The 14,763-nt window shown below is 49.6% G+C and overlaps 1 protein-coding gene across 1 annotated transcript in view; it reads right to left on the reverse strand.

The window, feature by feature from the left end:
• The window catches only part of LOC139255478 (zinc finger matrin-type protein 4), a 735,084-nt gene that overhangs the window by 505,836 nt on the left and 214,485 nt on the right, over positions 1-14,763 (reverse strand). The window contains exon 4 of the mRNA XM_070873945.1: positions 13,801-13,960. Coding sequence (XP_070730046.1) covers positions 13,801-13,960 — 160 coding nt within the window. The remainder of the gene's footprint in view (positions 1-13,800; positions 13,961-14,763) is intronic.

A 14,763-nucleotide genomic window follows, 5' to 3' on the forward strand; every position in this document is an offset into this window, starting at 1 on the left:
TGATGAGAGAAAGGGTAGAAATTGAGCTAGACCGGCTGCAAAGAGAGGGCATCATTTCCCCGATCGAGTTCAACGAGTGGGCCAGTCCTATCGTCCCAGTCCACAAGGGAGATGGCACCGTCAAAATCTGGGGCGATTACAAAGTAACTATCAATCGTTTCTCCCTGCAGGACCAATACCCATTACCAAAGGCCGATGACCTCTTTGCAACACTGGCGGGAGGAAAGACATTCACGAAGCTGGATCTGACTTCAGTCTACATGGCGCAGGAACTGGAGGAATCATCGAAGGCCCTCACCTGCATCAACAAGCATAAAGGTCTCATTGTTTATAACACATGCCCGTTTGGAATCCGGTCGGCGGCGGCGATATTCCAGAGAAACATGGAAAGCTTACTGAAGTCGGTCCCACACACCATGGTCTTCCAGGACGACACTTGGTCACAGGTCGGAACACAGTCGAGCATCTGCAGAACCTGGAGGAGGTTCTTAGTCGACTCAACCATGTGGGGCTCAGGTTAAAATGCTCGAAGTGCATTTTCCTGGCGCCTGAAGTGGAGTTCTTGGGAAGGAGGATTGCGGCGGACAGCATCAGGTCCAGCAACGCGAAGATGAAGGCAATCGAGAACGCACCGAGGCCACAGAACGTGACGGAGCTGCGGTCATTTCTGGGACTCCTGAATTACTTTGGTAATTTCTTACCGGGTCTCAGCACACTGTTAGAACCACTGATGTCTTACTACGAAAAGGGGATGAATGGGTTTGGGGCAAAAGCCAAGAAAATGCTTTTGTAAAAGCGAGAAAATTGTTATGCTCAAACAAATTGCTTGTGTTGTATGATGCATGTAAGCGTTTGGTTCTAGCATGTGATGCGTCGTCATGTGACGTCGAGTGTGTATTGCAACAAGTTAATGATTTTGGGAAACTGCAACCGGTTGCTTATGCATCCAGGCGTCTGTCTAAGGCTGAGAGAGCCTACAGCATGATTGAGAAAGAAGCGTTAGCGTGTGTCTATAGGGTAAAGAAAATGCACCAATACCTGTTTGGGCTAAAATTCGAATTGGAAACTGACCATAAGCCACTTATATCCCTGTTCTCTCAGAGTAAAGGCATAAATACCAACGCATTGGCCCGCATCCAGAGATGGGCGCTCACGTTGTCCGCATAAAACTACGCCATCCGCAACAGGCCAGGCACAGAAAACTGCACCGATGCTCACAGTAGGCTGCCATTGCCCACCACGGGGGTGGAAATGGTGCAGCCCGCAGAGCTAGCCATGGTTATGGAAGCATTTGAGAGTGAGCAATCACCCGTCACTGCCCGGCAGATCAAAACCTGGACAAACCGGGGCCCCTTATTATCTCTAGCCAAAAGCTGTGTGCTTCACGGGAGCTGGTCCAGTGTCCCAGTGGAAATGCAGGAAGAGATAAAGCCGTTCCAGCGGCGCAAAGATGAAATGTCTATACAGACAGACTGCCTTCTGTGGGGCAATCAAGTGGTGATCCCCAAGAAGGGCAGAGACACCTTCATCAATGACCTCCACAGTACCCACTCAGGCATTGTAATGATGAAAGCGATAGCCAGATCCCACGTGTGGTGGCCCGGTATCGATGCAGACTTAGAGTCCTGCGTTCACAGATGTAATACACACTCGCAGTTAAGCAATGTACCCAGGGAGGCGCCGTTAAGTTTATGGTCTTGGCCTTCCAAACCGTGGTCTATGGTGCATGTTGACTATGCAGGCCCGTTCTTGGGTAAAATGTTTCTTGTGGTTGTAGACGCGTACTCCAAGTAGATTGAATGTGAGATAATATCGGCTCGCATGTCCGCTGCCACTACTGAAAGCCTGCGGGCCATGTTTGCCACACATGGCCTACCCAATGTCCTGGTGAGCGACAACGGGCCATTTTTTACCAGTGCTGAGTTCAAAGAATTTAAGACCCGTAATGGATCAAACATGTCACATCTGCCCTGTTTAAACCAGCGTCCAATGATCAGACAGAGAGAGCAGTGCAAACCATCAAGCAAGGTTTGAAGAGGGTAACTGAAGGCTCACTGCAGACTCACCTATCCCGAGTCCTGCTTAGCTGCCGCACGAGATCTCACTCGCTCACTGGGATCCCACCTGCTGAACTGCACATGAAAAGAGCACTTAAGACAAGGCTCTCGTTAGTTCACCCTGATCTACATGAACAGGTAGAGAGCAGGCGGCTTCAACAAAGTGCATACCATGATAGCGCAAATGTGTCACGCGAGATTGAAATCAATGATCCTGTATTTGTATTAAATTATGGACAAGGTCTCAAGTAGCTTCCCGGCACTGTCGTGGCCAAAGAGGGGAGCAATGTGTTTCGGTCAAACTTTCAAATGGACTCATTCACCGGAAACACTTGGACCAAATCAAACTCAGATTCATGGACTATCCTGAGTAACCCACCTTGGACCCTACCTTTTTTGATCCCCCAACATACACACCAGTGGCAACCGGCACCACGGTTGACCACAAAGCAGAACCCATCATCCACAGCAGCCCAGCAGGGCCCAACACACCAGGCAGCCCAGCAAGGCCAGCTGCATAGCAGCCCAGCGAGGGTCCAACAAATGATTCAACAACACCAGCTTTCACACCGAGCCGATCAACCAGGGCAAGACGGGCCCCAGATCGACTCACATTGTAAATAGTTACACGATTGACTTTGGGGGCGGGGGGCGGGGGGGGGGGAGTGTTGTTATATATGTATACTTGTATTTACTCTGTACAGCCACCAGAGGGCTCATCCCCTGGAGTCCCAAGGGTTCCCATAATCCCTTGGGAGCACAGGTATTTAAGGAGGCTTCACAGGTTGGAGAGGCACTCTGGAGCCCTGCAATAAAAGACTAAGGTCACACTTTACTTTGAGCTCACAGTGTTCAGTCTGACTCTTTCTCCATACACAACAGACAGCATGATCATTAGAAGCAGGTTTGAATGGTGCTGACCACACATGGTTAATACCATTGAGTTTCATGAATTCTTGAAACTCCAGACTTGTGAAGCAAGATCAGTTGTTACTCACAACGATGTCAGGCATACCATGCGTAGCAAACATGACACGAAGGCTCTCAATGGTAGCTGTGGCTGTACTGGATAACATGATTATACACTCTATCCACTTGGAATATACATCCATCACAACAAAAAACATCTTACCCAGGAATGGACCTGCAAAGTCAATGTGGATCCTCGATCATGGTTTGGATAGCCATGACCACAGACTCAGCGGAGATCCTGCTGGTACTTTGCTTAACTGCATGCAAGTATTGCACTGATGCACACATGATTCCAGATCAGAATCAATTCCAGCCACCATACATGAGACCTGGTGATGGCTTTTATCGTGGCAAACCGGGATGAGTGCTGTGTAGATCACGCACAAATTTCTCTCTGCTTTTCTTGGGCATAACAACATGATTACCCCACAGTAAACAACCTGACTGAATGGGTAGTTTGTCTTTGCGACGGTTGTAAGGTTTGGTCTCATCACACATTTCCATAGGTATAGCAGACCGATCACCACTAAGGACACAACGTTTTACAACTGATAAAATCGGGTCCTGTCTGGTCTAGGTCCTAATTTGTTGAGCAGTGATAAGGGTTCCTTCACCCTCAAAAGCATCCATAACTAACAGTCGATCTGCAGGTTGTGGCGTCTCCACCTCCGGTGTGGGCAATGGCAGACGGCTCAGTGAATCGGCACAATTCTCGGTGCCAGGTCTATGGCGAATAACATAATCATAGGCAGATAATATCAATGCCCACCTCTGGATGCGGGACAATGCATTGGTATTGATACCTTTGTTTTCCGAAAACAATGAAATGAGTGGCTTGTGATCCGTTTCGAGTTCAAAACGAAGACCAAACAGGTACTGATGCATCTTTTTAACCTTATACACACAGGCTAAAGCTTCTTTTTCTACCATGCTGTCGGCTCTTTCTGCCTTTGACAAACTTTTTGAAGCATACACAACAAGTTGTAGTTTACCCGACTCATTAGCTTGTTGGAGCATGCAACCAACCCCATATGAAGAAGCATCACCAGGCGAATACTAGACGCTTAGATGGATCAAAATGTACCAGCAACTTGTTAGAGCAAAGCAGATTTGTGGCTTTCTCGAAAGCTCTATCTTGAGAGGCACCCCAAACCCAGTTGTCGCCTTTTCTGAGCAGCATGTGCAGTGGTTCTTATAAAGTGTTCAATCTACGTAAGAAATTACCGAAGTAGTTGAGTAGACCAAGGAACGAACGCAGCTCCGTCACATTCTGAGGTCTGGGTGCATTTTTGATGGCCTTGGTTTTCGAGTCTGTAGACCTGATGCCATCAGCAGCAATCTTCCTCCCCAGGAATTTGACTTCCGGTGCCATGTAGACGCACTTTGAATGTTTCAGCCTGAGTCCCACGATGTAGAACCTCTTCAAGGTTGTTCAAGTGTTTGGCAGTGTCACGGCCTGTGACCAGAATGTCATCTTGAAACACAACGGTTGTAGGGACAGACTTCAGTCGACTCTCCATGTTCCTCTGAAATATGGCTGCAGCTGAGCGACTTCCAAAAACACACCTGTTGTAGATAAACTCTCCTTTATGAGTATTGCTGCGTGTAAGTTTTTTCGACGTGCCGATGAGCTCCTGTGTCATATAGGCCAACGTCAGATCCAGTTTAGTGAACGACTTCCTACCGGCTAACGTTGCGAACAGGTCATCAACCTTCGGTAATGAGTACTGTTTCAAAAATCGATTGATCGTAACCTTGTAGTCGCCACAAATCCTGACAGTGCCATCATTCTTTAACACAAGAACAATGGACTGGCCCACTCGTTAAACTCGAAGGTGATTTGATCCCTTCACATTAAAGTCTGTTCAGCTTAATTTCAACCTTCTCCCTCATCATCTACGGAACAGCCCGAGCTTTGTGATGGACGGGTCTTACACTCGAGTCCAGGTGAATCTGCACCTTGGCTCCTGTGAAGTTGCCGATGCCCGGTTCAAACAGCGAGGGAAACTTCCTCAGCACTTGAGTACACGAAGTGTCATCCACTGATGACAACGCTTTGATATCATTCCAATTCTATTTGATTTTTTGAGCCAATTCCTGCCGAACAGCGTTGGACCATTTCCTGGAACGATCCATAATGGTAGATCATGAACCACACTATCATACGACACCTTGACTACTGCACTGCCAATCACCGGTATGAGTTCTTTGGTGTAAGTATGCAACTTGGCATTGACTGGATTCAGCTTAGGCTTCACAGCCTTTGTGTCCCACAGCTTGTCGAATGTCCTTTGGCTCATTATCCACTGACTCACACCCGTGTCCAATTCCATCGATACCGGCACGTTTAGTTTCACATTAAACATTATCGGTTGGCTCTTTGTCAGGAATGAATACAGTCCATACACTTCCTCCTCGGGTATCTCGGGTTGCATATCCAGGTCCGCGCTGGAATGGTCGTCATCATCCACTTGGTGAGTCGCAGCACGCTTGCTCAGTTGTATACACATTCGCTGAAGATGCCCCACTTTCGAACAGCCTTTACAGATGTACTGCTTAAAATGACACTGATGATGCCGATGATTACCCCCGCAACGCCAACAGGGTGAAATCGGATTCGTACCCATTGGCTGATTTTGAGCAGCTACAGGTTTTGCATATGCAGTCGAGTAGGCCCTGCCATAAGCAGCTCTGCCATACAACGGCACAATCTTGTTTACAGTACTTGCCGTGGAGCTCCGACTCTTCGATGATATCTGACTTAAATTATCATCAGTCGTCATGCATGCCTGGGCAATCGCGATGGCTTTGCTCAAATCCAGCCTCTCCACAGCCAATAACTTCCGGAGGATCATCTCGTGGTTGATTCCTATTACGAAAAAATCTCACAGCATGTCTCCCAACACGTCTTCAAACTTACATGGCCCAGCAAGACATCTTAGGTCAGCGACAAATTCCGACACATCCTGGCCCTCAGAACGAACATGCGTGTAGAATCGATAGCGTGAGATGATGATGCCTTCTTTTGGTTTGAGATGGTTACGTACCAGAGTGCACAATTCCTCATAGTCCTTGTCCGTTGGACGTGCAGATGAAAGGAGATTCTTTATGAGGCCATAGATTTTCGGACCGCAAACAGTGAGGAAACCCAACCTGCGCCTAACTGCGCCAGTAGTTTCCTCCATTTTGTTGGCCACGAAATACTTGTCCAGGCGATCAGTAAAATTTGACCAGTCCTCTCCTTCCACGAATCTCTCCAGAATTCCAATGGTGCTCATTTTGCATGCGAAGGTTCTTGAGTTACCTCGTCGCCAAATGTTGTGTATGCAATAACTCGATAGACTGAATACTCTCAATTCACTCAGGTGCAAACCTGGCTCAACTTTATTTGGGCCCAAAGTGCCCACATTACATGGTGGCTTGCTTTATATACCTGGCCCGCACATATGTGCGTATAGCCCATTGACCTCCGACAATGGCGCCCCCCCCCCCCCTGGTAGCTAGTAACCCCAAGCGTAGATACATGACCATTTTCTACAAAAATAGTTGTAGAGCTGTTGTGCTCGCTGGCGGAGGAGTGGGCTGGATGACGCCAGACGAGCTGGCATGGCGTCTATCCTAGGCCGACGTCCGGTGCGCGGCCAATGCCATCGAGTCGCTAAAAACCGCGCTGGGCCTTGACTCCGTTAGGTGTGTCGAGGAGGCTCAAGCATGTGGGGAGATCCTGTCCGATCTGACCTCCGTCCGGACGGAATTCTTCATCGGCGCCAAACCCCGGAACCTCCCTCGGGAGCCGGCGCCTCAGAACTTGAGCCTCCTCGGGGAAATCCCCTGCGTGCCTTTCAGTTCTGCGTGGAGGGGGTTCATGTACGGGCTGCTCCTGCGCACTCTCCACATTGCCATCCTCATCTACCGTCCGGACATGCCATGGCGTACCATCTTGCCATCCGGAGGAGGCGGGGGTCCCCAATGGAGTGCACTCTACGCGGGAGTCCTCCCACTACTTATCGGGGACTTGGCCTGAAGGGTGCTGCACGGCGCAGTCCCATGCAATAGGTTTTTAAGCCGGTTCATGGGTACCCAGGCCGCCTGCAATTTCTGCAGTCTGGAAGAGTCCGTGTTCCATGTTTTTATTGAATGTGTGAGGTTGCAGCCCCTGTTCCATTATTTAAAGGGGCTGCTCCTCAAATTCTGGTTGCACTTCAGTCCCACACTCCTGATCTTTGGGCACCCTGTGCAGAGGGGAGCGGGCAGGTCGGAAGGCCTCCTCGAAGGACTGCTCCAGGAAACGGCCAAGGTGGCTATCAGCCGGTCCAGGCAGTGGGCGGTTGAGGGCGCCCAACTGCCAGCCTCTCTTTCAGGGAAACATTCGAGCCAGGGTGTCCCTGGAGATGGAGCACGCGGTGTCCACTGGTACGCTCGCGGCCTTCTGTGAGAGGTGGGCGCCGGAGGGACTGGAGTGCATCATCACCCCCGGCAACCAAATTTTAATTTGATTGAATTGTCTGGAGTTGAATCTGTTTAATTTTCCAGTTTTAGTGCTCCCCCCTCCCCTTTTAGCCAGGGGGCACAGGTATAATTTGTGTGTTGGTGCCCTCAAAATAAAAAGGGGGCACTGGAAAAAAATGTATTTTGGAGTGTGCCCCCCCCTTGCAGGGGACATTTGTTTAAAGTGCACAACTAAAATAGTTGAACTCGTAATGCGTAGTGTGATTGTTAATAAGTCAACTATGATGTAATAGCAATGTGTTGCTATGGATTCTTAAGCAAAGAACCCGTGAAGCAACTACATTTCAGTGTCCATTATTGCTGTGGTGGGATTTGAACTTATATCTCAAGATCTCCATGATCATAAGTCTTCTGGGGTACGAGTTCAGTAACATAACCACTATGCTACTATTATGTATGTGATGTATCTATGAGTGACTCCACGAGGCAATGTATTGTACTCAAACTGTAGTGACCTTGGTCCTTTATTCCTAACTGTAGAGTGAGGCAGCTGCATGGTGGCTCCCCTTTTATACAGCCCCTGCCACCAGGACAGGACAGGAAACCCCAGTCTCCACCAGTTGCACCCTCTAGTGGTGCCAGCATAGTATATGCACAGTGTAAACCTTATTGATAGTACATCAGGTAAACAAGTCTCCATCTTATGCAACTATACAGTGACTACGCAGAGAGTATATCTATAGTCTGCATCTATAACAGCTACCGTCCAAGAGCTTAGGGCCTAGGTGGCTGAAGGCACGGCTGCCATTGATGGGGCATTAAAATCTGGGATGATCAAGTGGTCAGAATTGGAGAAGCACAGAGATCTCGGTGGAGGAGATTACAGTGATAGGGAGGGGGCGAGGGCCAGGGAGGATACAAATGTTAAAGCCGGAACCAATGTAGGTAAGTGAGCACAGTGGGTGATGGGTGAGCGGGACTTGGTGCGAGTTAGGACACGGGGCAGTGGAGTTCTGGGCGAGCTGGATAATGACCTGGATATTGTAATGTCAGACAGCGGAAGCAGCAACAAGATTTCGGGAAGGATTTCAATCAGTTGTAGCGCTGGGCAGAAAACTGGCGAATTACATTTAGCACTGATATAAGTAAAGCATCAACCTTTGGGTTTAAAATTGCTTATCATGGGGACACAAGGGAAGGAAAATCAATTATTGCAGGGAAACCTAGAAGGGATGTGGGACTAATAGACTTATTACTTACAACTTCCAGACAATGTGACAAAGCGATTTAAAAAATAAGTAAAAGAGCGCTGGGAGATTAGACGACTCAATTAGACTACGATGTGCAGTACCAACTGTGGTTCAGTCAGAGATCGTGGGTTCAAGTCCCACTCCAGACACTTGAGCACAAAAACCCGTACTGATGCTCCCAGTGCAGTGCTGAGGGAGCACAGCACTGTTGGAGGTGCTGGCTTTCAGATGAGATGTTAAATCGAAGCCCCGTTTGCTCTCTCAGGTGAATGCAAAAGATCCCACGGCACTATTTTGATGAAGAACAGGGGAGTTCTCCCTAGTGGCCTGGCCAATATTTATCCCTCAATCAACATCACCCAAAGCAGATTATCTGGTCATTATCACATTGCTGTTTGTGGGAGCTTGCTGTGCGCAAATTGGCTGCTGTGTTTCCTACATTACAACAGTGACCGCACTCCAAAAGTACTTCATTGGCTGTAAAGCGCTTTGAGACATCTGGTGGTCGTCAAAGACACTAGATAAATGAAAGTCTTTCTTTATTCTTTTCTTCCTCAACTCCACTTTCCTGAACTATAGTACAAACAGCAATGTGATACAGGTTGAGCGTCTGAAATCCGGAGTTCCGAAATTCAGAATGTTCTGGAATCTGGACACCGGACCGATCCGTGGCGGGGTCGTCCGGAATCTGGAAAATGTCCCGAAATCCGGACTTTAAAAAAAAACGATTACCACTGCGAGTTGGGCCTAGGGAGGGGGAGAAACAGCAAAAAAAATTCCAAAGAGCAAAAAATAAAAATTCACAAAACATTCACAAAACCCTTACCTACTAAATTGCTGAAAAAGAATTTAAAAAATAAAATGTTTAACTTACCTTTTTTGCAGATCTTCGATGCAGGTTTTTCTCAGCTGCCGACCCTTGACCCGGAACCGCTGACCCCCCCCCGCTCCGCTCCCCCCCTCCCCCCACTTACCTTGGCCCAGGAGTTCCAGATTCGGGACATTGGAAAGACCTTCCGAAATTGGGAAATACCTAAAATCTGGAATGGCCTCGGTCCCGAGGTTTCCGGATTTCGGATGCTCTACCTGTACTGACCAGATAATCTGTTTTTATGTTATGGTGACTGAAGGATAAATATTGGCCCAGGACACCAGGGATAACTCCTCTGCTCTTCTTCAAAATAGTGGCCGTGGGATCTTTTACATCCACCTGAGAGAGCAGTCGGGGCCTCGGTTTAACGTCTCATCCGAAAGACGACACCTCTGTCTGTGTGTGTCTGTGTGTGTGTCTGTGTCTATTTTTGCATGTGTGAGTGTATGTATCTGTGTGTGTCTGTGTGTGTGAGTGTGAGTGTGTGTGAGTGTGTACCTGTGCATGCTTTCCTGTCAGGCTCGGACATGATTGGTCCTCTGTGTTTAAATGTTACTCTTGCACAGTCACAAATGCCGAATGGGTCGATTGACCAATGGAATGCCAAGAATGGACGGTGAAGATGCACAAGGGCAATTCAGGATAAAAACATTACAACAACAACAATTTGCATTTATGTAGCAGCTTTAAAGCAGTAAAACGTTCCAAGACAATTCTCAGAAGTGATTATCAAACAAGATTTGACACCGAGTCACATAAGGTGATAAAAGAGATAGGTTTTAAGGAGCGTCATAAAGGAGGAGAAAGACGGAGAGGTTTAGAGAGGGAATTCCAGAGCTCAGGGCTCAGGGAGCTGAAGGCACGGCCGCCAATGGTGGAGCGATTAAAATTGGGAATGGCCAGAATTGGAGGAGCGCAGAGATCTCGGCGGGTTGTGGAGCTGGAGGAGTTTACAGAGATTGGGAGGAGCGAGGCCACAGAGGGATTTGAAAACAAGGATAAGAATTAAAAAATTGAAGTTGAGCACAGGGAGCGATGGGTGAGTGGGACTTGGTGCGTGTTAGGAAATGGGCAGCAGAGTTTTGGATGACCTCAAGTTTATAGAGGTTGGAAGATGGGAGGCCAGCCAGGGAGGTGGTGAGGGAGAGGGAGGGAGTCGGGGGTGAGGGAGAGGGTGGGAGTTGGGGGTGTGGGAGAGGGAGGGAGTCGGGAGTGAGGGAGAGGGAGGGAGTCAGGGGTGAGGGAGAGGGAGGGAGTCGGGGGTGAGGGAGAGGGAGGGAGCTGGGGGTGAGGGAGAGGGAGGGAGTCGGGGGTGAGGGAGAGGGAGGGAGTTGGGGGTGAGGAAGAGGGAGGGAGTCGGGGGTGAGGGAGGGATTCGGGGGTGAGGGAGGGATTCGGGGGTGAGGGAGAGAGAGGGAGTCGGGGTGAGGGAGAGGGAGGGAGTCGGGGTGAGGGAGAGGGAGGGAGTTGGGGTGAGGAGGAGGGAGGGAGTTGGGGGTGAGGGAGTGATTCAGGGGTGAGGGAGAGGGAGGGAGTCAGGGGTGAGGGAGAGGGAGGGAGTCAGGGGTGAGGGAGAGGGAGGGAGTCGGGGTGAGGGAGAGGGAGGGAGTTGGGGGTGAGGAAGAGGGAGGGAGTCGGGGGTGAGGGAGGGATTCGGGGGTGAGGGAGAGAGAGGGAGTCAGGGGTGAGGGAGAGGGAGGGAGTCAGGGTGAGGGAGAGGGAGGGAGTCGGGGGTGAGGGAGAGGGAGGGAGTCGGGGTGAGGGAGAGGGAGGGAGTCGGGGGTGAGGAAGAGGGAGGGAGTCGGGGGTGAGGAAGAGGGAGGGAGTCGGAGGTGAGGGAGGGATTCGGGGGTGAGGGAGAGGGAGGGAGTCAGGGGTGAGGGAGAGGGAGGGAGTCGAGGGAGAGGGAGGGAGTCGGGGGTGAGGGAGAGGGACGGAGACGAAGGTGAGGGAGATGGAGGGAGCCGGTGTCAAGGAACGCAGAAGAAACTTCAGATAGAGAGTTTGCGCATTGCACACAAACATATCGCGGTGAGAAGGAGGCACCTTTCGGAATTCAGGAAATGCAGCAACAAGTACGTGTGAAGCGTTTAATCGGAAACGAGGAATGTAATTTCAGAACATTGTAATTAACACGTTTTAATAATCAGCTGAAGAGTCGCATCACTGCCTCCCGTTTTGATTTCCCAAAGGTTAGCCTCCCTGGCACTGTGATCATTAAGAATGATGTCTTACTAATTTAAATTAGTGCTCGATCAAATTAACCTGCAGTACATTAACGCAGAGCACATGCAATTAGATGCGGGACGCCCGCGCTTGCACATTATATCTCATTTTGCTGGAATCAGATCTAATGATTCGTCGTCAGATACCGAACCCAACATATGGCCTCAATTTGGAGAAGAATGAAGATAGAACACACATCCATCTGATCATTTGAGACATCATTCTTCCCACCTACAGGTAACCGTTCTTAACTCCTACTGCGGAGAAGGGACCTGCATTTATATAGCGCCTTTCACGACCTCAGGACGTCCCGACGCGCTTTGCAGCCAGTGAAGTCCTTTTTGAAGCGCAGTTGTTATGATGGGAAACGTGGCAGTCAAATTGCGCACAGCAAGCTCCCACAGACAGCAATGAGATACTGACCAGATGATGTGCCAGCTGTGGCTCAGTGGGTAGCACTCTTGCCTCTGAGTCAGAAGGTTGAGCGTTCAAGCCCCATTCCAGGGACCTGAGCACATAAATCCAGGCTGACACTCCCAGTGCAGTGCTGAGGGAGCGCTGCACTGCCGGAGGTGCTGTCTTTCGGATGCGACATTTAATCGAGGCACTGTCTGCTCTCTCAGGTGGATGTAAAAGATCCCACGGCACTATTTTGAAGAAGAGCACACGATAATGAGTAGAGAATCAGTTTTTAGGTGTTGATTGAGGGATAAATATTGGCCAGGACACCGGGGAGAACTCCTCAACACTTCTTCGAAATAGTGCCATGGGATAAGAACATAAGAAAAAAATAACAAAATTGAGCCATATGGCCCCTCGAGCCTGCTCCGCCATTCAATAAGTTCATGGCCGATCTGATCTTGGCCTCAATATTTCACATCTACCTGAGAGGACAAATGGGGCCTTGGTTTTAACGTCTCGATCTGAAAGACGGCACCCCTGACAGTGCTGCACTTCCTCCGTACTGACACTGCGAGCGTCAGCCCGGATTTTGTGCTGCAGTCTCATGGAGTGGGACTATGAACCCACGACTTTCTAACTCTGAAAGCAAGACTGCTACCCACTGAGCCATGGCTGACACTTGTTAAACCCCTGGAGATCCCAGGGTCGGCAACCCAAACCCTACCCAGAGCCAGAAAAAGAAAGAAAGAATAGGATTTATAAAGCGCCTTTCACGACCACCGGGTGTCTCAAAGCGCTTTACAGCCAATGAAGTACTTTTGGAATGGAGTCACGGTTATAATGTGGGAAACATGGCAGCCAATATGCGCACAGCAAGCTCCCACAAACAGCAATGTGATAATGATCAGATAGGGTGGGCAGCCTCAAAGCCTCCCTGATAAAGTGCAACATCCCCACTGACACCTGGGAGTCCCTGGCCAAAGACCGCCCTAAGTGGAGGAAGAGCATCTGGGAGGGCGCTGAGCACCTCGAGTCTCATCGCCGAGAGCATGCAGAAATCAAGCGTAGGCAGCGGAAGGAGTGTGTGGCAAACTAGTCCCACCCTCCCTTTTCCTCAACGACTCTCTGCCCCACCTGTGACACAGACTGTGGCTCTCGTATTGGACTGTTCAGCCACCTAAGAACTCATGGTAAGAGTAGAAGCAAGTCTTCCTCGATTCCGAGCGACTGCCTATGATGATGATGAGGGATAAATATTGGTCACAGGACATCGGGGATAACTCCCCTGCTCCTCTTCGAAATAGTGCCGCGGGATCTTTTCCGTCCACCTGAGCGGGCAGACGGGGCCTCGGTTTAACAACTCATCTGAAGGACGGCAACTCACGACAGTGCGGTGCTCCCTCAGTGCTGCACTGGGAGTGTCAGCCTACAACCGAATGACCCATCTTCGATGGTACACCCAGTGAGTGCATAGGACGCAGATCACCCAGAGTGGAACTCCGGCCAACAGCGATGATCCCGGAAAGGCCTTTGGCGTCACGATCCCCGCCAAGATGTCCCAAAGGAGGCTTACCTGTTGCCCTGGGCGGTAGGGGCGGCTCCCCCAGCACCAGCCTCATTCGCTTGGCGTGAGTTTTGCCCTGGTAATGGGACTGTGCTACGATCGCAGAGGTGAAGAACATGTTACAGAGGGTGCAGCATTTGTTTTTGTCCACCTCGCCGTCATCACTGTCCTGGGGGGGAGAGAGAAAGAGAGGGAAGGGTTAGAAAACCGACTGCTCTCCAAAACAACAATCTGGGATGTATTTAAATACAACAACAACTGTATTATATTTATATATAGTGCACTTAACGTAGTAAAACGTCCCAAGGTGCTTCACAGCAGTGCTATAAGACCAAAAAATTAAATTTGATGCTGAGCCAGATAAGAAGAAATTAGGGAGGTTGTGGCTTGAACTGTATAAAACAATAGTTAGACCACAGCTGGAGTACTGCGTGCAGTTCTGGTCACCACATTACAGGAAAGGTGTGATTGCACTAGAGAGGGTACAGAGGAGATTTACGAGAATGTTGCCTGGACTGGAGAATTTTAGCTATGAGGAAAGATTGGATAGGCTGTGTTTGTTTTCTTTGGAACAGTGGAGGCTGAGGGAAGACCTTATTGAGGTGTATAGAATTATGAGCAGCCTAGATAGAGTGGAAAGGAAGGACCTATTTCCCTTATCCTAGAGGCACTCTTTGCTGATGACTGCGCCCTTATGGTACACAAGGAGAGTGACCTACAATTCATACTCAGCAAATTTGCTGAGGCAACAGAATTGTTTGGCCTAACCATCAGCCTTAGTAAAACCGAGGTTCTCTACCAGCCTGCCCCTGGCACCACAGCACCAGCCCCCACAGTCTTCATCGGCAGTATACAACTAAAGTCAATGGACAGCTTCAAGTACCTTGGCAGCACCATATCAAGTGATGGGTCCTTGGACAAGGAGACTGATGCAAGGATCTGCAAAGCCAGCCAGGCAATTGGTCGCTTGCA

The sequence above is a fragment of the Pristiophorus japonicus genome, chromosome 3, assembly GCF_044704955.1.
Source record: "Pristiophorus japonicus isolate sPriJap1 chromosome 3, sPriJap1.hap1, whole genome shotgun sequence".
NCBI classification, from domain to species: Eukaryota; Metazoa; Chordata; class Chondrichthyes; family Pristiophoridae; genus Pristiophorus; species Pristiophorus japonicus.